This window comes from Athene cunicularia (assembly GCF_003259725.1).
Source record: "Athene cunicularia isolate RWA chromosome 3 unlocalized genomic scaffold, athCun1 chr3_part1, whole genome shotgun sequence".
NCBI classification, from domain to species: domain Eukaryota; kingdom Metazoa; phylum Chordata; class Aves; order Strigiformes; family Strigidae; genus Athene; species Athene cunicularia.
This window is the reverse complement of record NW_020799097.1, coordinates 64,077,912-64,102,350: the sequence shown is the minus strand read 5'-3', so window position 1 is coordinate 64,102,350 and position 24,439 is coordinate 64,077,912. Positions and strand designations below refer to the sequence as shown.

Here is a 24,439-nt window from a genome sequence, read left to right as displayed (position 1 = left end):
GCCATGGGGAGGAGGGACATCACCTGCAAACCTGGGCTTTCTGGAGCAGCCAAACTTGGAGAGCGGAGGAAGGGCTGAGAAGAACGACTGAGTGAATGCATGGGTAGCAAGAAAGCCCCAGTTTTATTCCTGCGCAAACTTGAACACCAATTAACTTTTTTTTTTTTTTCTTCCTCCTGTTTCATACGTTGAAACTGGCTGTTTTCAGCCCACAAGGTTACATGTGAGGAGGAGAAATTTAGGCTAAAGAATTGTAAATGGTTTTGTGCATCGGGAAGATCTAGACAGATTTAAAGTTGTGATTTCGGGAAAGAAAGGCGGAGGGGAGAAGCCTGGAGAAAAGAAATTTGGTGTGCAGTTTGAATAGGCTCGGTCTGGAAAACAGTCACTTTTCTGCAGCTCCTCCTTTCTATGGGATTTAAACTCCAGGATCGCAGCTCAACACCTTGAAAATGGTGGTTTTCATCAACACAAAGCTTAAATCTCTCATGAAACTTTTCAAGAGAAAGAGTAAGTAGTTGTGCGTGCTGGCTGTCCTGTCGGGAGGCAGCCGAGTCCTGCAGGAAAGTGCAGTTCTCTTTGGCTTTGCTCCTGCTTTCCTGAAGCCTCTTTTTAAGTTTATCTTGCTCTTCTTCGCTGAGTATTTTGTTCTGTGCAGAAGCACCTTTATGATGTGCTTTAGGACCTCTGCTTTAGGATACTGTTGCTTTTGAAGTCCTTTGTCGTGGTGGTTTTGAAGGAGCCAAACTTCTCGGTGTGAAACGAGCAGCTGGGTGAAAGGCTGAGCCTGTCGGTGTCACCTGCCGTCGTGCGCAGGTGTCACCTGCCATCCTGCATAGGTGTCACCTGCCGTCGTGTGCAGGTATCCTGTCGTGTGCTGGGGCATCCTCCCGGCATCTGTCAGTCATCTGTCTCCGCTTGGGCAGCTGCTGAGTGCATGTGTAGCTCTGGGCTTCTATCTCTGAGGTACCGTCAGAGAGCTTGCTCTGAGCCGAGCTTTGTTTTATAATGATGCTCTAGTTTCAGACTGGCTTTTAAAATCGCGATTTTTCATTTAATTCGGGAGGATAGACAAGTTGTACTAGAGAGAGTAGTCGGCAAATATGCGCAGCCCTTGTGTCGACTAGTTTTGATGCCCATCACTCTGATGAGCAGTAAACTTGTAATTTTGGTATGGTGGGACTGAAGCCAGACAGTGGGCTTGGCGGCTGGGATTTCCCTCCTCATCCTCCCCCAGCCTTACTCCCTTCCCCGCCTGCCTGCTCAGCCAGGGGATGGCGAGGGGGGCTTTTTGGGCAGGATATTGGCTATACCTATCAATTTTTCTGTAATATTGGGATGATTGGTGTTGTAACCAGGTAGGTGATGACTTGTCAGTTTGTTGTGATTTAGGTTTGACCCCAAGTTAGCAAGGATGGGAAAAGCAGGCACAGACTGAATGTGTACCTACCCCATTGCAGCCAGTATGTCTGCAAGAGGGGAGGGGATTCAGGACCAAGCCACCTCAGAGATGAAGAAACCAATCAAAAGTCTTCAAAAACCTTTTTCGAGGTCTGATACTAATCTAAAAAAAGCAAGGAAAGGTAGTTATGAACCTCCCCGCCTCAGGGTCTTTCAGGACAAAACAGGCATTGACCATTAGGCAGTAGATGGATTTTGAAGCAAAAGGCATAGCTTATTTTCTTTAACAAGTGATGATGATTTCCATCTGAAATGATCCTGGCAGATGCACAGTGGTGTTAGGGAAAGAGTCATTTTTCAGATGACAGGAGGCTGTTGCCTTCGTTTTGCTTCTCAGTTTACTGCTACCACAGAGGCATCAGACAAACTTCACAAAATGATGCTACAGCAGCAAGGCAAGCGAAGGGAAGATGCGGAGCTGGCAGCAAAGGCCAGGTGCTTGGGAGCCAGCACAGCTGTAATGGCTCTGTCTGCTTTGGAGAGCTAAAAGCAAGGATGTGCAGCATGCTGGCTGAAGGCCAAAGGGTGCCTGGGGAATCATAAAATATGACCCCAACTGCCCTTTTCCTGTTATTACAGGGTGGAGGGATAAGGCCATTCAACTGTAGAAGTTTTTATTGATGATAAACTTTAAACAAAAGGTAATGGCTGTCTCTCGGGAAGCATAAATGATAAACAAATCTTAGCAATATGTGCTTTGGCTGATTCATTGCTAGACTGTCTGTAGGGAACTTTGAACTTGAGCAAGGTCTGTATTTTATTTTCCTTGAGCAAGGTCTGTATTTTATTTTCCTTGAGCAAGGTCTGTATTTTATTTTCATGTGTGTATTGGCTGAGAAGAGGTGGCCAGAGCAATCCTCTTCAGTGTTGTTGTGCTCTGAGCAGTGTTTGCCCAGGGAGTTGCTGTTGTCCAGATCTGCTTTCCACTCACAGCGATGGAAAGTAGCTAATTTATTGGCTTCACTGGAATCGTTGTTCCTGGTTTGAGCAAGCGTGAGGTTAGAGAAGGTTATTTCCCCATACAAATGAACCTGTCGTAATCTCTCATAGCAACTGTCATGTTCCCAGGGTCACCTTTGAGCACGAGGAAGCTATCCTGCAACACACAGCGCCTGGCGGGATCAGGGGATGGGGAAACTGGTCTCGTTTGTGAAGACTGGGAGCTAGAAGCAGGAAAACAGAGTTGCAAGTTCAGAACAAATACAGCACGGGAGTTGTATTTACTCTGTAATACAGAGTAAATAAACACAGGAAGAGGGAAAGGTGTTTTGTACATAACATAAATTTAGACTAGAAACGAGAGGAGGGTTTTTAACTGTCAGGGAAGTGAAGTTCTATAAAGTGTTTTGATGGGACTACAGTGGCAAACAATCTTTTTCATTTTAAGGTGGTGTGTGACAAACTTACATGTGGGTTTTCATGGTATAGCTGTCTACTGTAGCATTTAATTTTCTTTTTCTTGTCTCTCTCTGCAGCTGTTTCCAACCTAGATGAAGAGAGTAGATGGACTGTGCACTACACTGCTCCGTGGCACCAGCAGGAAAATGTCTTCCTGCCCTCCTCGAGACCACCTTGTGTTGAGGACCTGCACCGGCAAGCCAAGCTGAACCTCAAGTCAGTACTGAGAGGTAAGATGCTACTGCTGGCATAGACGTGTCCTAAAGGGACAGCAGTTTTTACCAGACTCTTTGCAAACATATCCAAATTTCAGGCTTTGGAAGAAGCTTATTTGTTTTTCTGCCTGCAGCACATCAGGAACGTTAGTGGGGTTAACCCACTCAAATGTAGGTATAGGACAAATATGCTTTTGCTGTCAAGAGACAAGAAAATGTGTTACCTGGCAGAGCACTCTAGAACGGGAAAGGGGAAAATCGTGTGTCTTTTGGCCATTTCCATTTAGTCTTTGGAGTGTTTCCAAAACAGTGTCTTCAGTTTCAGTAAGTTCTGAGTTTAACTCCATTTATACTTTAGTGTAAGAAGCACATCAGAGATGTTTTATTTGGTGATTACTTTCGTTGTTGTACAGTGTCATTTCCAGGGATGCAGCTACTTGTGAGAGGTCGGAAAAGGCACAGAGGGCAGAGAAGGGAAATGGGGAAGAGGACGCTCACAAGGACTATTTCAGTAGTGAAAGTGTTTTTTTGCAGAAGGGTGCAGTGTATTTTTAAGGACCGATATCTACCCTTAATACCTTCACTGGGGCAGTCTGGCATGGGAGGCATTATTTTGTGTTAGTGCAGCCATGAGGACAGAGGCAGGCAGCCAGCAGGAAGGACTGCAGAACATCTGTCCCTGGGCTAGAAGTAGAGTTTAAAGTTACAGATGAATGTCTGTGTTCTGGAAACGGTTAACCTAGATTTTTCTTTACATTGGCTATTTAACAAAGGGGGTTACCCTGCAAAGAGCCAACTTATTTCAAATCCCTTTTTGTTTCAGCAGGAACTGCAGGTACTTGATATTTTGCAGAGTTAACCTGATTTAAAAGAACATTGTAATTTTTGTTTGTTTAACACGACATTCTGCTTGTTAAAGCTGCAGAAAACTTCATTTTGTATGTCTGAAGAGTGCTTGGCGGCTGTATTTTATTTCTTTTGTCATTTCTCCAGTTAATTGATTTTCACTGTCTCTTACTAGGTGCCTTTTGTTATCATTTAATGGGGGAGTCTTGACAGCCAGTGTTACTAGCTTGCGCATGGCTCAGCAGATAGCCTGTGTGTCCTCTATACTTATTATTGTATTAATGCATTTGTGCAGCCCTTTAGCCTTGAAACGTTTGCTGTTCCCTTGCAGACACATTTACCAGTTCTTTACAAAATAGTTGCCTGCTTTAGATTAAAAAGTATACAGCTTTTGGTTAGCTTTTTGTAAACTTTACTCATTCTGTTTTTCTGTTCTCTGGGACTGTTATCAAAGAAAACTGTATAGGCTAAAATGCTGCTCTGATTTTTCTTCTGTTTTATCAGAAAAGTACTGCAGTTTCATACTATTTTTTCAATACGTTTCTATCTAATGTATTTGTGTGAAACTAAATAATATATACTGCTTCCTGCAGCTTACACACCTGAAGTTATTTCTGTCTGTTGGAATTTTTCTCTGGAGCTGCTGGTCTTTATAAAACAAAATCTATTCAGACTACTGCAATTTATCAATTAGCTATATGTGTTAAATAAACTAGCTTGTGCACATGATGTAGGACTCCTTGGTAATGAACTGGATTTCAGTTTCATGCTTTTCAGAGTAATAACTGAGAGAGAAGAAAGTGTGATGCCTTCACCAGACCTAGTCAACAAAACTCTACTATTTATTTGTTTGTTTATTTTACCGCAAGCACTTTCCCTGGGTCATGTTTATTCCCTAAGAGCAGTTTTAAAATACCTCCTTGCTGTGGCCTGTAGCTGAGTAGCTACAGCATGAATTGAACACAATTTTCAGTAATTTCATTCTTGCCTATAGGGGTTCTACGTAGTAAGAGTCACTGACTGAAGTTTTCTCAAGTTTTACTCTGCTGCTGCTTCGAGCAGCACTGTGAAATCAGGAAGACACCAATGCTTCTGATCACATTTGGAGGATTGGGTTAAAAGTTCTGTAGCCAGAGATGAGTTTCATTCTGTGTAAAAGTGCTGCTGAAGTTGTGATGTAATTGTGACAACAGCCAAACTGCTTTTCCACCTGTTGGTTTAGAAAAGACAGTTTTCCAAAGCTTCTTAGTGGGTAGGAAGTAAATTCAGTGCTATGTGTTTATAGCATAGAAGACCTTGAAGAAAAGTGGTCTTATGAGAAGCACCGTTGGGCTACCATGGGAACTTTAATTCTACATTTCTTGACCTACCTCGTGATGAAGCTTGCATTTTCTCACCTTTTTGGTGTTTCAGATTCATTGGTTGAGGTGAAGCATGTGCAGTAGTACGGCTGTATGTGACCGAACGTGCTGCATGGGTGGTGGGGAATGAACAGTGTTGGATGACAAGGTGCACTATACTCTGTGCAGGAAACAGTGGGATGAATCCTCCCGTTCTCCAAAACCCATCTGCACAAACTGGAAAGGAGGAGAAAAAAAGTGAAATTAATTTTTTTCTTTGTGGTAAATTGGAAGTGAAGTCATGGATGTGCACGGCAGTGGAGAACTACCTAGGTTTGGTAAGAGGGGATACTGCCTTGCAGTAAAGATACTGAAGCGCTGAGATAAATTTTTGGGGCTATGAAATCATTCAAGGTTTTAAGAAGTACTACTCAGAAATCATTTGTGTAAATTTAATCCTACCTTCAGAGGAGGTTGGGAAAGAAGAGAGAACTTCTGGTGGTCTCCTCAGTCCTGATGATGTGGTCCTGAGGGCTGAGCTAGTAGCTGTAGTTCAGACCATTAAAACACACCCATTTGAAAGTTTTCCAGTCCTTCTCTTGTTTGGATTATGATATCTGATGCTGGTACATAGCAACTTGATTGCAGCCTGTTAATTTGTTACTGCATTCATTGTCCGCCCCAGTGAATGGAAAAGTAAGTATAAAACTTAGGTAACAAATAGTAATTCACCTGTAGAGCACAACAGTCATTTAAACCACCTGTAGTTAGTGATTGCATAAAATATTTCAAAATAATTCAAGCAAGGTGTTTTTGCCCATCTAATATGAACCAGATAAAATCCTGGCTAGCTTTTAAGACACTACAAGGTCAAACCTATTTATTCTGGTACAATTTTAACAGCAAATTTTTGACAGCATGGGTCTAGCTAAAAAAATCTAATGCGATAGGAAGCTGTCTGTTGTCTAGAATAAACTTTTGAGCACCACTTAAAGAGCAGAAAAGCTATTATTGGTGCTTACTGTTAAATTGGTTTAAGAATAAAAAGTTAGGGGTAGAGTTGTTAAAATGTATGATATCTAACCTGTCTTGAGAGAAATCAGTACTCTGCCTGGTGATCTCAGCATGCTCTGCATACCTTTACAAGAAGCAGTGTTGTGTTTGGAGGAGGAAGAGATTTTTTCATTGAATTTTTTTTTTTTTGTGCAGTTTATTATTTTACTTTGTATATTATATATTAAAATGTCCTATCACACTGTCATAAAATGTCATATCACACTGTGGAAGTGGATACAGCATGTGGTAGATGTTGCATGGGGAGATTTTTTAGAGTTTTGTACCTGTGAACTAGCCTTTTACCCTTTTGAAATCAAGGAGAAATACTGTGCTTTTCTCTATGAAGCTACTTTCAAGTATAAATGGTGAGATCTTGCATGCAAATTTGTTCATAGCTAAGGTAAAGCTATTTATCCTTCTTTAGGGATGCAGGTGCTCAGGTGCCACCTGAAGTTTTAAAAAGCAGTGTTGTCCAGTAATCTGAATTAGAAAATTAAGGACCTGGAAGCCGAAAAGTTTGTGATGCACAGTTTATCTGTTATTGAGAACTGTAGTGGCTTTATGTAACATATTAAAATCCAAAGTTGTCATTGACTAAAATCAGTGGCTTGATATGTTTAACCCAGGGTACATTACTACATTTTAAATTAAAAGCTTTCAGTGGCTTAATCTGATGGCTAGAGCAGAAGAGCAAAGTCAGCTGCACCTCACAGTCATGGTACCATTGCAATGTGATTTAAACATTTAGAAAATTACTCAGTTCTTGGGTTGTGGTGATAGATCCCATTTTTTTAATGTTTTGTTTGTATTGGATAAAACAGGCTGTCCTATTTCTTTGGGGAAGTAGCCAGGAGCTTGGAGTGCCTGCTGTAGCAGATGGGGTGACATGTGCCATCCAAGGCGCCTGTTTCCTTACCCTTGGGACAAGCCATTCTAACTGGCCTTTCCTGAGAGCCTGTTTTACATGGCTTCGTGTTTTCATAGTCACCTTGTGGAAAGTGTTTCCCACCATGCAGGCGTTCAGATAGTGACTCCTGTGATCCATGTCACTGTTTCCTCCTGGGGAGCTGTGAAAATAGGTGACGAAGACGACAGATGGGAAGGAAGAGCTGAGGCTCTGCATGGGGTCAAGGTCCTCAAACCAATCCTGTCCCCTTGCACTGAGTGCTCTGCTCCAAGGCTGAAGGACTGCTTGGCGTGTTTAGTCTCATGTTGCCAATGTCTACTGAGTGTCTGGACCAGCTCTGAGAGTCTGGTCTGGGCAGTAGCAGAGCTGTGAGTTTAAGGTTGTTCTCAGAGTGGCATTGGTTCATTTTTTTTTAAGGCAGACCATTATCTGTGCTAAAGGGGCAGTGCCACATACTGCAGTGTTTCCTACAGCTTAAGCAGAGTCAAGAGGGGAGTACTATAAAACAGCCCCTGCCCCGGTGCATTGACAGATCTGGTTTGTTGCTTTGTAGCAGTCGGGTTTAAAGGATTGTTGTCTGAAGAAGCCCCTAAAATACAGTGGTCTTCAGCTGGGAGCACAGATACAACAGCAGTAGTATATAGCAGTGACTCAAATGTTTGGTAAAAAAAGTAAATTGAGACTAATCCTTATTTTGATAACTGTACTATAAGCTGAGAATGACAAGCAATAGGGCATGAAGCATGAAGATGGGGAGGAGACAGAGCACTTGTTGTAGCATTGCTTAAGTTCTTGGAGCATGTCATAAGTGTGCCTGTCTACCTTCCAGACAGGTTTGCAGCATTAGCAGTATGTTCACAGGTGCAGGTCCAGTGTCCTAAAAGGAAACCTTAAAGGAAGCTGGAATGTACTGGCTTCATATAATCTTACAAACTATGTTGAAGTGAAGAAACAGAAAAAACCTTTCCTGACACACACCTGAACTTTCTTTGTGTATGCGTTTTTTGAACTATCCTATATTCTCCCTCAAACATGGATGTTAAGTCAGTTCCAGTGATGGGAGCCAGAGCAGGGCATATATAGCCAGATTTCCAAGGCGCAGTTACCTTCCAGTTCCAGCAATTAGCAGATAGAGCACTTTTGGCTTAAAAAAAGAAAAAAGTGGGCGAGGACGGGCTCCACTGTTGTGTGTTGTCACTTGTCCACGAGCTGGGAGACAACAGGCATAAAGGTAAATGGTGAAATAATTATGTCAATGTTAAAGAACAAACACAGCCAGTCTGAAATGATACCAGGCTGTCAGGAGATAGCCAGCTCCTGAAGGGTCTTATGGACACACTTTCTGCACGATTCCAGTTGCAGATGAGGGGCAGTGTCTTGTTGCACACTGCTGGGGGCTGCCTGGCCTGGCTGTCCTTTCCAGTAGATAACAAGGTGTCAGATAGGTACTGAGGAAGGTGTAGCTGTAAATGATGGGAACAGTCTGACTTCCAGACTATAGCTGTGGAGACTTTCTGCACAACTGCCAGTACTTTGTGCCTTTTCCCCCCCCAGGGTAATTGTGTTGATTCAGGCTATGTACATACTATAGGTCTCGTTGTTCCAGTGTCTGCGATGATTCATTTATTATCTCATCTTCAGAAGAGCTGGATTTGGCTGACTGTAGCTTCTGTTTAGCTTTGTTGGCCAAATTCAAGGAATGTATTTAAGCAGCAGTGATTGAAACACTTGATTTGTTTTCCAGAAGACATCTGGTTAGCATTGTCAAATAAAACCGGATTTAAGTAGTTACTCATAAAGCCTCTATTATGTCTTGCTGCAAGACCCTCCAGACAGGTATGTGTTTAGCCTTTGTTTTCTCAGTGCATCTGCCAGATCACTGTTCAGATGAGCAATATTAGGGTCAGCCCTACTAGTCGATAATCCTGCTGAGAAGATTATGGATTTAAAATAATCTTATGTTTCATTAAAGAGCTGCAAAATAGGGGGGAACCACTTTACTAACAATAGGTCTGGTTCAGGTTCAGAGAAACGTCAGGATGTGAGCTCCCTACCAACTGAAAGCCTTAATGAAGTAAAAGACTAGGGGTAAGACCATATGTTCCGGAAAGGCCTTGGAGCTGTAAAATCAAAAAAAGAGAAATCAACTTCTTATTATTTTAGTTTCAATAGTCAGGTTAGTACCAGAGGTTCTGCCCATGTATCCTGCCCTTTTTACTGTTCCTGAATTAATTCGCAGTACATCTGTTGATGGCTTTGGCCAAATTTCATACTCCAACTGCCCTTTCTAATAAGGAATTTAAAAAAGCAAATATTCAAACGAAACTAAGCAGAATTTGACCGGGAGTCTACACTGCACGTGTTTGAAAGCTGCTCTTGTGCTGAAAAAATGAGTTACTTGGAAGCATCTGGGTTCCCTATTTTTAGGCTTAGTTATATAGTGCAGTGCTGAGTGTAAAAACATACAGGGTGGTTGTATGTAGGTTGATTGCATGATACATGTAAGTGAAAGCAATTCCAGTGAAAGGGTTAAAAGATGAAAATTTGTTTCAAAATTATAGTAATGATAATGCTGTTTTTTTCTTAAACTGGATTAATGTGTTTTCTTAATGTTCTATGATACAAGTCAGAATCAGTAGGGAGATTTAGCTGCAAGATTATCGAACCTCATCCCATTTCAGATCTAGGCCTTTAGTGGAGAGAAATTTGAACTGTTACTGTCTGTGGTGTAATTGTTTCAGTGCTAGGTAAAGCAATTTCCATCACAAGGAATTATCAGACTTTCAATTGTTTCCCTTTTTGCTTTTATTCCTCCTTCCTCTCTTAGATTGAGGTGTTATACACGAGTGTTTGCAGCATTTTAGGTAGCTTTAACATTATGTGTCCTAAAAGAAAAAAGAGTAAAAACTCCCTTCATATTTTTGTATTAGCTGTGTTAGGTTGTCTGAGAAATAACAAATATCCATAAAAATGCTAGAGAAAAAACAGGGAGAATGATTTTAATGCCAGCATCAAACATGCAAAAGGAAGCAAATAAACTGTTAAATTTAAGACATCTTGTCACCACTAAATGTAGTCGTATACCACACTTGCAGAAATTTAAATTAACTCAAGACAAACAGTGATAATTATTTTGAGCACTCCCTAGTGACAGCTTGTTAACAAATATAATTTGTAATGGCTGTTGTGTTTTGGTGCCATTAGAAGGGTTTTCTGTTTGGCTAAATCATGCAGATTACTTGAGGAATTAAGACTGGGATTAAATGTTTTTTAAAAGCTTCAAGAAAAGAAAGGAACGATCAACATGTTTGCATTGATTTAACCCCGTTAAAGGTATTTTCACATTGTGGAGTTCCTTTTAGTTTGGATTCTTCTTAGACTTGCATCTGATTTGGACGCTTGAAAATAAATCTAGCTGCATGCTTGCTTTACTTTAACATTGCACTTTCATCCCCCATTCTTGCACTACTGCAAGCATCTATGAAGCTGAGCCCTGAAGCAACTTGGAGGAGCCGGTTTGCAAGGGTGGGCTTCCCAGCCTGGCTGGGCATCCAGTTACCACACCAGGACACCCTTCCCAATGAGAGCATGAGCATTTGTGCATTGGAGGGTATAGACCTAACATAAATACATTTGGTCACTTTCAGTAAGACTTCTTTGAAGCATCCATTCAACAGACTTCTCCATCAGAGAGTCCAAGAGCCCTCTGTCAGGCTTGCCTCATCCTGTGGAGCCCAAGACATCTTTGTTTCTGGGAAACTCCACACAGCATGTGTCTTTCAAAGCTGCCTGTGTGGCTACGTTTGGCTGCTTATTCAAGAGAGGGAACACACATAAGTCTGGTAAAAGTCTGATAGACCTTTCCTGTTACTTATCAAATAAGAAGGCCTTGCAGGAAAGAGTTAAGTTTTGCCCGTGGGTTAAAAACTTGCCACTTCAATATGGCACTTGCTTGTGGAAGAATTGTGTTGGGCACTGTGTTCACTGTCTCCAGACTTGTCTTATGCTTTTTTGTCTTATGCTTTTATGTACTGGTAAAAATAAAGATCTTGAAATAGCTATACAAAACTGCATTTTGGGGAAGAGAGAGGAATAATAGGGAAGATAACTGGATTTGCAAAGGCTGATGTTAGCTAAAGCATCTCAGTTGCACTGTTGAGCAGTTTTTTCAGCTGGGCTGCCACAGTACTACATCTGTTGAAATTCTTGACCCATTAAACTGGGAGTCTGAACAAAACAGCACACTGGATATATCACGGCTGAAGTTCATGAACTTGCTTTGCAGTCAGCATTGGTTACAGTTCAGTTGTTACACAAGTGCATCATTGCTGTGGCTTTACAATATATTTTAAAGCTTTGATATATAAGTACTCTCTGTGATAGTCAAGTTCTACAGATGATATGGGGATTTATATATTTAAGGGAAATGGGATTTGATCCAAGCTGAGTGAATTTTTGGGAGGAATATGAAGTGGTAGAGGCAAGCTGTCTGCCTTGTATTTAGACCATGGACAAAAATAGATGCTGCACTGGAATTAAGTTGAGCTGCTTTTTAAAGTCATATTTAGCATGAGATATTTGTCAAAAACAAGATTGCCTTTGTACAGCTCTGCTTTTGTGTACAGCCTGTTTCATCCACACAGAGCGCTGTGCATTCTTCTCCGCAGTTTACAAATGAGGGACTCATAAAGAGGCACAGAGGGAAAGGCAGTAATTACAGTTAGCTTCACTAACCAAAGAGACCTTTGAACTAGGGCGTCTGTTTTAATTACAATGCCAGGCATAACCATTCTCAAGCTCTTTATCTTGAAAAGTTACTTCCCTGAAATTCTCTGGTTAACTGCGTAGTCCAGAGTTACCCTGATCTTACCCACATCTTACTGCAGCACTGCAAGCAGGCGAAGAGGCAGCTGTGCCCTTTGGAGAGGCCCCAGTTTGGTAGATGTGCTCAGAGCACGTCTTGGTACGCACCAGTGTGACTGGTCCCAAACAAAGCATGACTTACATTTCAGGTGGCAACCTTTCTGCCTGGTGTTCGGAGCACAATGTTAGGACGCTGGAGATCTAGCCTGTGCTCACCTCATCCTTAAAGAATTTAAATTTCTATCTACATGAAAAATACTTTAACTTTCAGCACTTTATTTTAAGCAATTGTTGGATCATCCTCACATCATCCTCAGAAGTAAAGATGCTGAAATCCCTGTTACATTCTCCTGCCCCTCCTGAGAAGGGATGCCTGCAGTATTGCACCCAGCGTCATCATTACTGGTGTGGCGAGGACAAGAGTTAAGGCATCTCGGGTTCTTCCTTCTTTATCTTTAAAGATAAAGAATCTTCCAATCTTCAAAGATGAAGATTCCTCCCTGTCTTTATCCTGCAGTGCCTCACTATATACTCATGTGCTGCAGGCAGAGTGTAGATACGTGCTTGGACTCTGAATTTAGGAGGCATATATATGAAATTTAGATGGGTTGTGTTTGTAATTTAAGTTCTTGACTGGATGTAACCCAAAGTGATGTGCTCAGATACAGCAATGCTGGATGGGGGATCCAGGTCTTCTGACACCCACACCTGTCTGTCACCAACCCACGAGGTCCTAGTTGTCTCAGCTAAACTGGAAAAACAAATTCAAAATATACATGAAGTAAATTAAAATGATATGCAGTTATTTTTCAGCTTTGAAACAGAAGGTTTTTCTAAAACAGAAAGCAGTGCTGTAGTACATATTGTGATTGTTGAAGTGCAACATGACCTGTAAAGTAATCCATCATTTTTAAAAGTTTTTGCTTTTATAAGACAAATGTATATTGTACTATAGTCTGTCTGGTTTTAGGTGAAATTTTGAAAAGCTAAAAGCTACTTGTAAGATAGCATTTGTAGTTGTGACTTAGGGAGGAACCTGGTTTATGGGTTTTTACAGAAGGGGTTGGCTACAATGTTTGACAAAAAAAAAAAGATCCCTGAGCTCAGGGTGTAGAGTGGTTTTCCAGTGATATGTGCAGTGAATGGATATATGTGTTTTAATATACCAGTCAGCAGATTTATTTCTGTAGCTGACAGTTTAGCTGACTCTTGCAGTTAATAGCCTCTCTCTAATACAAAGACAAAAAACAAGAAAGAAAAAATCCCACTCTACAAAATACAAGTTACAACATGAAAGGCTCTGCCAAGAAGTCACCCTGACATTAGCTGAGATAATTTTTCAAGCATGCAGATGCAGCTGTCAGCTCATCGCTTGTCCCTTCTTGCTGACAAGGAGACAACAGGGGATGGTGCAAAGGCAAGCGAAGTGTGCACATGTCTTTCCCCTTTCTCCCTCTCCACTGGGGAGTTTCCATTTGGGAGCTTTGGGCAGGTCTGCAGGGCGGGTGGTGCGTCTGCTCCTCCAGGGAGCTCCTGCCCCTTGTCCAACGGGCATTTTCTCTTTGGCTTTTAGCAGCTGTTCTTGAGTTCCAGGTGCTGTTCTTGGATACGAGGCAAATTCATGTGTTTCTGGCACATTATCTTTCTGTCTTTCACTGCTTGATCCACCCAGTGGGATGGCTAGTTAGATGGAGTTGTTTAAATGTCTGAGTAACCTTAATGCCAAATTTCTAAGTTTATGCTTGTGAATATCATGGTAGTTTAATTCTTTAACCAGTGTCTTTACTGGTTACTAATAAATACTTAGAAACACAGAAATGTGGATCTTTTTGTGTTAAACTCTTTCATACATACTTGCAAGAGTGTGTCTGAGTGTGTGGATGTAGACAGCTACAGAGCTTAAGGCCTGATCCTGCAACAGTCATGTGAGCAGTGTTTACTTACACGAGTAATCTCATTAGGGCTAATTTAGTGAGATTTAGTGAGTGATGGCTGCATGGTTAGGCCTGAGGCATGGAGGACTGGTCCAGGGTGGTGGCAGAAAGCTGTGGCTCTGCACTGCTGCTGGAGCTGCATCCTGGGGAGGTGTCCCAGGCTCAGATGGGATCCAGCCCTGAAAACAAGCACCTGGAGCCTTTCTCCTTGCAGCCACGTCACTATGGGGCACCCTGGCCCTGACAGGCAAAAGAACAGTTTTATGAAGAAGCTTGTGAAAAATGACACCTAGTCTTGAACAGTTCATATACAATTAAAAAAAAAATAAAATAAGGAGAACTGAAAATGACTATAAATCCATCCCTCTCTGACATTTTCTGCTGCTGGCAAGCCAGTGCATTTTCCTTCATAGAAACTTCCAAGATACTGCAAATAGTTTTAATGGTAGAAAGCTTGGCAGGTACGAAATGTTACCCAAGTCGGTTAAAGGAGAGGAAAAGAGCCAATGCATCCAGTCCCCCATCCCACCAAACCCAGCCTTCCTTCCATTGCGGAACAGTACGGTGTGTAGGTCTGGCTAAGCAGACAAGGTAAATGTTAATCCTGGTTTTCCACAGTAATACCATGTCAGACGAATTACTGAGGTGTCAGTGCTGTGCCTTCTGTTCACTCTGGTGATTTGTGTCTCAAATTATTATATAAGAATACGGTTTCAAGTTGTTGAAAAAGCAGTAAGTTGCCTCTGTGTGCAAGACTTGTTGCTTTGTGTTACAAGCTCAGGGTTACGTGCAAGTTCCTTGCATGAAAGGGAGAGAGAGACCTGGGCTGTGAGGCCTTGGAGGTATTTTCATATACTTGGCCTGACTGCCTGACACAGAGGCCATAAGGTTTTACATAGAGAGGTTGAGTTACTCACAGCAGTGCTTAATTCAGTGCCTGTGGCTCAAAATTCTGGTGCAGAATCACACTCTGCATGGTTGAGCTCTCGCTCTCAGCCCGGTGCTGCTGGTACCTGCCCATTCCCTTACTTACTTAGCATGAGGGAAGAGAGCAGAGGAGGGTGATGCACTCATTCACCTGCTGTCAGCGAGAAGCACATCCCCAGCACGCTTCTGTCTGATGCCAGGATTTAGCAAACCCTGTGGTAGTGTAATCCCGAGCAGACATGTGAGTGGTTGGATATATGGCAGCGACTTGGACATAATGTTATCAGGCACTGACAGCTTTAACACACTTTCTGTCATGCATCTCCTGAACTTCATATCTACCTAGTTCTTATAACTGTGTAAATGATGAGGGGACCTTGAAAAGGTTTTTGACCACATTTTCCAAACACTTTCTTCATGCTGAAGTAGTACCACCCTGTGAACAGCAAAACTCAACTTCAGGCAAAATTTCCTTCTCCAAGAAGGGTTTAACTTGTACCACATAAGTGGAGTAAATTGTATTATAATGTAATCTGACTACTGTCATTTTTAAGCAATGTTTCTAATACAGAGGTGATTTTGAAATTTAGTGTATCGCTAGTATAGAAGGAGAAGGACAAGGACTAATCTATGGGTTTACCTGGCCAGAAAAGCACTTGAGGACAGCAGAAGATGATAGGCAGCAGCACCCCTGCACACTCAGCCCCAGAAGCAGTCGGGTGATGAAGGGGAGGTAGTTCCAGCCTTCGGGCTGTGGCACTACCCAGTGCAGCCACCGATTGCAATTGCCAAGGCAGTGGCTCTTTTCTGGTCCTCCTGGGTCAGTGTTTGTGTAAACAAAACTGGTTCATCTGGGGCACAATAATGTTACTGCACATTTCAGATCAGGTACGTGCAAGATTTTGGCTGCTTGACTGCAGCATGTGCTGCAGATTTAAACTGGCAGTCTCATTATCAGGAATAGGTGTTTGTGTCCTGCCTGATGCAGTCTCCAGCAGGTTGCCCTGGCAGTTCTTTGGCAGAAATAAGGAAAGGCTGTGCACAGTTTTCTATATTGGATAGTGTAGGTAATGGTAGCCCTGGTGCTGGGTCCAACCAAGAGCGTGTATGTTCCTGGCTCAGCTAGCACTAATGTATTGCAACATTCTTAAAACAGAAGTTTTTTAATAACTGGACCTGGCTGTATCCTTTTACCTAGTCTGCTTCAGTACAGGCATCTCTAAAATAACATGCATAACTCTAATCACTTTTTCACTTAATGTATAGTGCTCCTCTGTGTTCGGAGTTGTGGGAATAGGACAAGGTATTGGTCCTCTGGGAAAAAGGGAACATGTCTGGAGTCTTTCCTAGAGTATTTCTAGCTTCTTCATCAGTATTTTTTACATAAATAAAGACCTTTTACCTGAAAAATACAAACCTGATTGTTTACAGAATACTATGTATACCTTTAATAATAGTGATGCGATGGTGGGGGAATGCCTTCAGCTAGAACAGGTTTTAAATAAAAGTTTCCACCCTTGGTTAAAAGATACCTGCCTAAAACCTCTATTGAAGTTTGTTGGCCTTGGGTGCAATCCATGATGTGTATTTCCTGAAGTGCTGCAAAATGTACAGTGACAGTGCGTAACTAGAAAAGCTGTTCTTGGGGACAAACCACCTTTTTGTTGGTGAGGCTCACCTGGCAGTTTGTAGCAATTCTCTTGGTTTCTTCAGCAACATTGCTACCATAGTTTCAGATGCTACTTGGATCTCATGTTGTGGACAAATGGAGGTTGTGAGCTTGGTAAAACTACCAGTTTTTTATAGTCCACTTGAACTTGCAGTGGACTTGAGACCTTCAGTGTTGACTTAAAGTTTTTTGAGCTTTTGCGAGCTTCATGAAGTAGACTATTCATTATCTTCATCTTCTCAGTTAGGAGAATAAATAAGGTCGAGCAATTAATATCAGAGCGTGCATCTGTCGCACTCCAGAAGAGCCTGTCACCCTTGGGATGTGCCATGGTGCCTGATGTCGGAGAGCCGCAGGAGTGGCCAGCCAGGACCCTGGGCTTTTTCCTAAGAATGGGAGGAAAAATAAATGCATTCTTACTAGCAACTCATCTGAGGGTAAAACTTACAGTGCTTAAGTTGACAACTTATCATGTTAACCCATGCTACAAGTTGATGCAACTCTTTGGGCTGTTTTGTTCTGCTGTGCCCTGCTTATGTGTAGCTCAAATGGACAAACAGCCCATCAGGGTGCTCACATTTGTGAGCATTATGTGCTGGATCTGGCTGGATCCAGTGCCAAATTTGGAAGGGTGGTGGAGGAATTTGTTTTACTGCAGTTGCTAGCAGTCATTTTTCACCCCCCTCCTGAAGTACAACAGCTGTTTGCCAGATGCCTGCAGTGTCAGCATGCTCACACGTGCAAAACAGGTAAACAGGGTTACCAAACCTCTGTTCCTGAGATGTAGCAATTGATCTGGATCTCAGAACCCACCGCCACTGCCCTTGGTCTTTGAATCGTGAGAAAAGTGACAGGTTTGTGCCATACTGCCCTTTTTGACCACATATGGAAGCATGTGCTAGGCCAGGGCATACATCTGGCTGTGATGGAAATGGCTAGTTGTCAAACTGTAAGCTTGCCTTCTTGATGTCTGTGTGGTGGTACAAGGGAGTGTGCACTGATTAAATCCTCGTGGAGCTGTGGTTGCTCTTGGTCAGTGAACTTGTCAGCACGGAGTCCTCCAGACCTCGGTCTCAGAAGCACTTGAGTATAACAGAAGTGTACGCTGGTATTACAGATTGTAACTCCACTTAATCATTTGCCAAGCCAAAGCCTCTCTGAAACCTTGCCCTCAATATAAACATGGCGTGTTTTCCATTTTAAGGGGTATTCAAAAGATCAAGGTAGGGAGACAGATGATACAGTCGCAGAAAGTCTTTGTCCAGCAAGTGATGATAAAAGCACTTTATGATAATGATAATGCCTGTGCATTGTGCAGAAATTTCAATTTCGTACACAGAAGTATACCAAATACTTAATTTTATTTTTGCTTTCCTAATTTTTCAACAGATTCAGTCTCTGGAAACGTAAAGCTAACAGTCTGACTGGGCTGATGAGTTTGGTTGCCGCATCTTGAACATTTAATTTTTCCTTATGCGCTGGCGTCTGTTATTCTTTAGCACAGTCACACTGAATATCAATTAGGAGGCGGGAAGATGATTTTGGAAAACCTGGGTGAGGGGGATGAGATGCTGACTGAGATTTAGGCTGTTCTGAGTGGGGAGGCATGTTTGCTTTGAATTCTTTCTCGACTTTGGTATTAAACTACATGTACTCTGCAGTGACATGCAATTTTGAGATCCCTGTTTGCATTCTTCTCTCCAAAATCACAATAAATGGTCTCTTCCGTGGGCAGGAAGACAAGACAAGTGGTCAGTGCCAAAGTTATTTAGCAGATGGTGCTTGAGTAGTGAGCAACATCATCATTTCAAGTGTAAGGCACATAATGGATGTCTACCGGCCTGGCAAATGAGACCCCCGGTGTTACTCACATGCTTCCGTCTCCCATCCTGCAAGATGCTGCCATCTGTCAAGACACCAAGCCAGGCCTCACTTAAATAAATAAATAAATAAATTCTCCCCTTCTTTCCAAAGCTTTTGCCATCTCCTGAGTTAAATAAAAGCCATGTGTATATTCATAATGTGTGGGTTTATGTATATAATACATGGGAGATACGGAAAAGTATAGATGCAAATATGAGAAATGCACCTTTGGGTTCTGTTACTTAGGACAGACAGTGCTAATGCATGGTAAACATTTTCAGAAAAATACTCTGGTTTTGTAAGTGCCATTATACACCAAGTGTAAACAGTATTGGCTCTTGACATAGATCAATCTCCTCTTTCTGTGTCTTTCGGCAGAGTGTGACAAGCTGCGGCGGGATGGCTACCGGAGCTCACAGTATTACTCTCAGGGTCCCACCTTCTCCTCATCCTCCAGTGCAATCTGTGGAAGTTACCAGGATGATTATGAAGAAATTGAACAAAAGGTAATGGTGGGGGGTAAAGTGCTGGAAAGAATACATGCCTGGTGCAGTTCAGTTGCCGGCCATAACATTGTTCAAATAAGGTAGGATTTTCTGAAGGTCATGAAGATGCTTATTCCTTTGGATTACAGTGATATTAGGTCATCTGATTTCCATAGTCTCTTAAAAATACCAGTTCTCCCCCTGCATTTATATAAAGTTCCCACTGGCATGTACAGGGTGTGAAAGCCAGAGGAATTTGTTGCTGTTCTGGAGAGAAGACCCCAACAAGGATGGCTGTTTTGGATCTGTTAAGTGTTTACATTCAAGCAGCAGGAATAGCTGTTAACCAGCCATCGGTGTACAGTGCAACAGAGACAGTGGGCACTGGGGGGTTATGCAGTTTCACTAAGTAGAGGCTTTGTCCTAATGCATCACAACTCTTCGGGTAAAGGCATCCAGAAGAATGAAAAGATTGCCCACTACCTTGGGTTTATCAGCTTGCTTTCAGTTTGCTTCATCTGTTTCATATTTATATGCCCACATCTCAACTCCAGGTATGTTTATCTTAGAATCCAGAGACTGGACAGCTGAGCACAGGTCCTAAGAACGTTGTGAGGACATTGTTATATACACCAATTTATATTAGTTTCAGTTACAGATCTAGTAAGTTGCATTAATATTGTAAAGAAGAAAAGAAATTTTGCTGCCTTGTCCTTACCTTACCCTGTTGTGCCTGTGAAAGAGAAGCTAACTTTGGTGTTGCAGGCTAGGGTGTTGCTGCTGGGGTGGACAGAAAGATGCACTGGAGCCTGGCTGTCTAAAGCTGAAATATTGGAGCTCCTGGGATTTTCAAGATAAATAATTTAGAATACTTTAGAATACTTTGCCACAAACTACTGTTGCTTAGAGCGTGGGAGGATATCCTTGATTGCAGTGCAGTTTAATTTCTTTGAATTGTCACTAAACCATATGTGCCTCTGTAGCATGGACAAAATAACAAACTGTGCAAATCCTGAGAACTCACTTTAAAGGGTACAGTGTTTTCAGTTCTATCCTCCATGGGTTTTAATCACATAATAAAAGGTGTGTGGAATATGTACAGTCTCTCATCCAGGTGGTGACTGCATTATATCTGTGTATTGGCAGGGAATGTTAGAGCATCTTGTTTAGCTGTGTGTGGTATGTACTGGCAGAGAGCAGAGAATGTAAAGCACATTCATACTGTGGAATGTATTATAACAGTAATTTGAAAACCTTGCTGAAATCAGTGAAATTATGATTTCCACTGAGGAAGGTATTAGTGCATTGTTGCTACTAATATACTGCATATATATGTATATGTTATCAGCTGGTCTTAGCCAGTGCTGTGCAGCATATGACCATCTGCATATGTAAAAACTAATGTAACATTTAAAAAATATAAATACACTTTTCTTTAACAGTTTGAATGAGATAAGCATGGGTGAGGCCTCTTAGAGACTACGAGCTGTCATCCGTATCTTGGTTAAGGGTTTTTTGGAGTGTTAACATAATGTGTCACTAACAATTTCTTTGCATTCTGAAAAAAAATCAGTGCAACTAAGTATGCTTCAAGGATATGATAACACTTCCATTTCAAATTGGAATAGTTTCCTTTCAATATTTTTAGCTGAAAGGATGATTCAGAGCTGTGGAGAAAGATAGTTGCCAAAGTGATAGTCTTGGGTGTTACTGATTATCTCAGAACCTTAACCTTAACCCTGCCACTCCTATTTGCAGCTCAGAGAGACATTAATGCCTTGTTAACTGCAGTGTGACTCTCCCCTCGTATTACATAATTCAGTGTTTTGTGGGGTCCTTTGACCAGTATCCTTGTTTAATTGGCTTTTTTTGTAATGGCCTAAAATTTTGCTCTTTTTTAAAATGTGCTCTTACCAGAACAGATCTCTGAACTTGAATTATAAATCCCACTGGTAAAGTGCCAAGTAATTCTAATAAGTCTTATGCCTTGAGCGAATCGTATTTCATCTGTCAGAAGCGTTCTTCAGTAACAGTGTGGAACTGGGGTCACCAAAATCCCATGATTCAAAATGTGAACTCTTCACCACTAGCTGAAAGCTTTATAGCTTTGTTGTCTATTCAAAGCAAAAAAGCCAACATTTAAATTCTGTACATGCAGTACCTAATAGTTGAAATTCAAGAACAGCAGAATAATGATGAGTGGATGAATAGCTGTTACTGGTTGGAAATTTACTTCTAAGTTGTCATAATTGCCAACTTGCAGAATAAACAGTGTTTTGCTGCATGGTGATTTCACAAAGGAAACTATCTTTCCCCACTCTCTTTAGTCTGCTTTTTAAAAAAATGAGGCCAGATATTCTGCCTGTCTGTCTACACTGGAGACGATATGAAACCATGGCTTGGTGATGCGAGAGGACACCTTGATCCACAAACTTTCTCATGTTTAGTGATATAAAATGAAGTTCTTGGAACTGCCCTTTTACTCTTAGGTTGATTCTTACAAGTTATATTAATGGAGCACACACCAAGTTTCACTACAGTGTATTTCTGGTGATCCTAATTGAATTTGAGATTAAACTGGTTTATCTGGATTTTATATATCACTACTGTGACCAGTATATCCTCCTTTTTCATCTTTACATACCACTGTTGGTGATGCAACTTGGGAGCTATTTCTGTCCTTCACTATCACTCTGTTTTCCGAGTGTCAAAAGTTGGATTGAGATGTCACTATCAAACTCTGGTTCTCCTTGAAGTTCTGAAAATGTATACATTCTGTACATTAAATGTATTTGTCTCTTGTGTGGCTTTTTTTCTCATTCTTTTTTCTTTCCCTTTTTATCACTCATTCTCTTTGTTTCTTTTTGTCTCGCTCAACAGTCTAGTCTGTTAGACTGCATCTCTCGGTCTTGCGTTAGTGCCTGCTGTAACTTGATTCCCTGGAGCAAAAAGGTACTTTGCCCACAAGTGGGACCATCCAGCTGCCATATCTGCAGCTTGATGTTACTTGTAGCATTTAGCATCTGTGCAGTCTTATTCTGTTCTTAGCCTTCAGTTGTTACCTGCTTCTGTTTTCTGTTTTATAAAATAATTTTAAAAAATCAACTGTTTAATGGAATAATGCCATGCTGTCTTTGTTTCCTTTATTTTTCCTCATTACTCCTTCTTGCCCAGATTCCAACATCCTCTGTTTACTTGGTTCACTGAAAATTTTATTTCTTTTTGTCTATTAACATTTGCCTCCTTTGAAACCACTCCCCCAGTGAACACTGTCTTTTCTTTAAATGGCTGCCTCATTGGTTTTTAATTAGCCGAGGAAAACCCTTACTAATTTGGAGTAATGTATTTTTCTTAAATGATGAATGTGAACTATGGAGAGTACTTTCTCCTAGGCATGCAGTATATTATGTCTTTATTCCATCTATGAAAATGTTTGTATGCCAAAAACTTAGGGTATTTTTCTTCAGGTACTGTTATATGGCTTATGAACTTTGACTCAATACAGTCTGTTAAACTTCGGGTGCAAAAACATTTATTTTGCTCATTCATGGGGAAAAAAAAGTATATTTTTGCCACTGTACTCAGCCAAACCGTTAGTTGTCTCTTCAGTATCTGCAAGAGAGTGTTTAGTATGTTAAGTGAAACCAAATGCATTAACTGTATTGGCTTGAGAGCCTTGAAGAGTTCTAATCCAAAACTTTGGTGTTAAGAGGGCTAAAAACAGTTGGGCACTCAAGTTTGGAGGTGGGAATATTCTCCTGAGAGCCCTGAGGCATCAGCTCTAGCAGGACTGGAGATATTTCTAGGTGGTGTCCTCAGCTGGCCTCCCTGTCCCTCTGCTGCAATTGCATGGAAGTGCTCTTGTAAGCAGCACATGTATTTTGTACCACTTCATGTTTTTTTGAAAATACTGCTCAATTTACTGAATTGAAACAGCAAAGTATAAAATGCTAAAGCATCAGGAAGTGGATATAGAAACTCTTTGAATAAAGCAAAGAGGATAAGTCTTCACTTGCCACGTACACAGTGCAACTGCTGCAGGAATTGTGAATGCTGAAAGTTCATATGGGTTCAGAAAGCAACTGGGTAAATTCTTGAGGGGGGAGTACTCCATCCAACACTGAGAGAATATTCAGGGGAAGGTATCCACTGTATGCATCCTTTGATTTAATTTCACCTGTATATCATTGATTGGCCATTATCATAAGGCAGATACTAGGTAGGCTTTTAGAGCTCTGAACTTACGCAGTACAGCTCTTATGTTTTTAATCTCATTGCAACAGAGTAGAGGCAGAAGAAAGGAACATTTCTGCAGTGCTGGTTAAGATGATAACTTGCCTGATGGTTAGTAATTTCTGATGACAAAAAAAAAAAAATCACTTCCTTACTGAGACAGTGAAGGTGATGATGTGAAGGATCTAGGAGAATCGGAAGGTTGTCTAGCGCAACTGAAGATCTGTGTGTTGACGTAATAAAAGGGAATATTCTACAAAAATTAGGAGAACTAGACTGGGGACTTTGGTCTGGAGGACACCAAATAGAAAGATATGACTATTTCAACTTGTGTAAATTTATGTGGCAGTGGTACATAATATAGTGTGAAATCCCATGGGTTGAAGCTGACACATAAAGTGACATTCTTGATTGACCAAGAAAGAGGAATTTAAAGGTTTGGGGCTTGGCTTTTTTTCCCCTGTTATTGTTTGTCTTGATCACTTTGCATTGGGTAAAAGGGCATTTGAAGCCATCAAACCTAGTAAAAGTCTGGAGAAGAAATAGGATGTTGGCAAATAGTAATAGACAGCTGAATTGGTATGGCTGCTGTCCGCTACACTGTTTTGTTTTTTTTTTTCCTGACAATTTTGTTTTTCTGAGAAACTACAATTTTAGAAGTGATTGCAGTAGACAGTGAGGTGAATGACATGACTACGAGTTTGAAGTTCCTTTGCTGAAAGGTAAAATTTATATGGATTGAATTTTCCTCCTAGAACTTCCATCTTTTTTCAAACAGTGTAGTATAAACCCCTGGAATATAAAAAGATTAAGAATAAACAGGTTATTTAGGCAGAGCGTGCTGCAAGATACACAACATATACTTACTTGTCATCTGGGACCTCTCAAATATCGTGAACGTGCTGAGATAGTGAAACCCTTTTGTTGTATCTCCGTGGCTGAAATAGGCTGGGGGACAATATGTCAACAAGGCATCGGAGATACTCTGATTTTCTGAGCCATATTATTTGTCTGTAGGGTATTTATAGGCCATTTTTCTCCTTGATTCTCATTTCAGCTCCCATTTGAAAGTTCATGCGTTTTCCCCTCTTATGCATATTTGTGGAAACACTGCAACTGCTGCTTTCACATCCCACCTTTCCCTTCTCCCATGTCCATTACAAAGAATGAATTCCAATGAATTTTCCTGAGGAGATGAGTCTAACATCCCATTGCACAGAAATTTGACCATTTAAGTCTAGG

The 24,439-nt window shown here is 41.3% G+C and overlaps 1 protein-coding gene across 11 annotated transcripts in view; it reads left to right on the top strand.

Moving 5' to 3' along the window:
- Window positions 1–24,439, top strand: part of NHSL1 (NHS like 1) — a 111,088-nt gene that overhangs the window by 54,377 nt on the left and 32,272 nt on the right. For 6 of the 11 annotated variants that reach the window (XM_026845376.1, XM_026845374.1, XM_026845381.1 and 3 more), the window contains exons 2-4: window positions 2,937–3,089; window positions 18,858–18,985; window positions 21,845–21,916. In XM_026845376.1, coding sequence (XP_026701177.1) covers window positions 2,937–3,089; window positions 18,858–18,985; window positions 21,845–21,916 — 353 coding nt within the window. Of the gene's footprint in view, window positions 1–6; window positions 511–2,936; window positions 3,090–18,857; window positions 18,986–21,844; window positions 21,917–24,439 lie in introns of those variants that run through there. The other 5 variants (XM_026845383.1, XM_026845378.1, XM_026845377.1 and 2 more) reach the window with 3 other exon arrangements.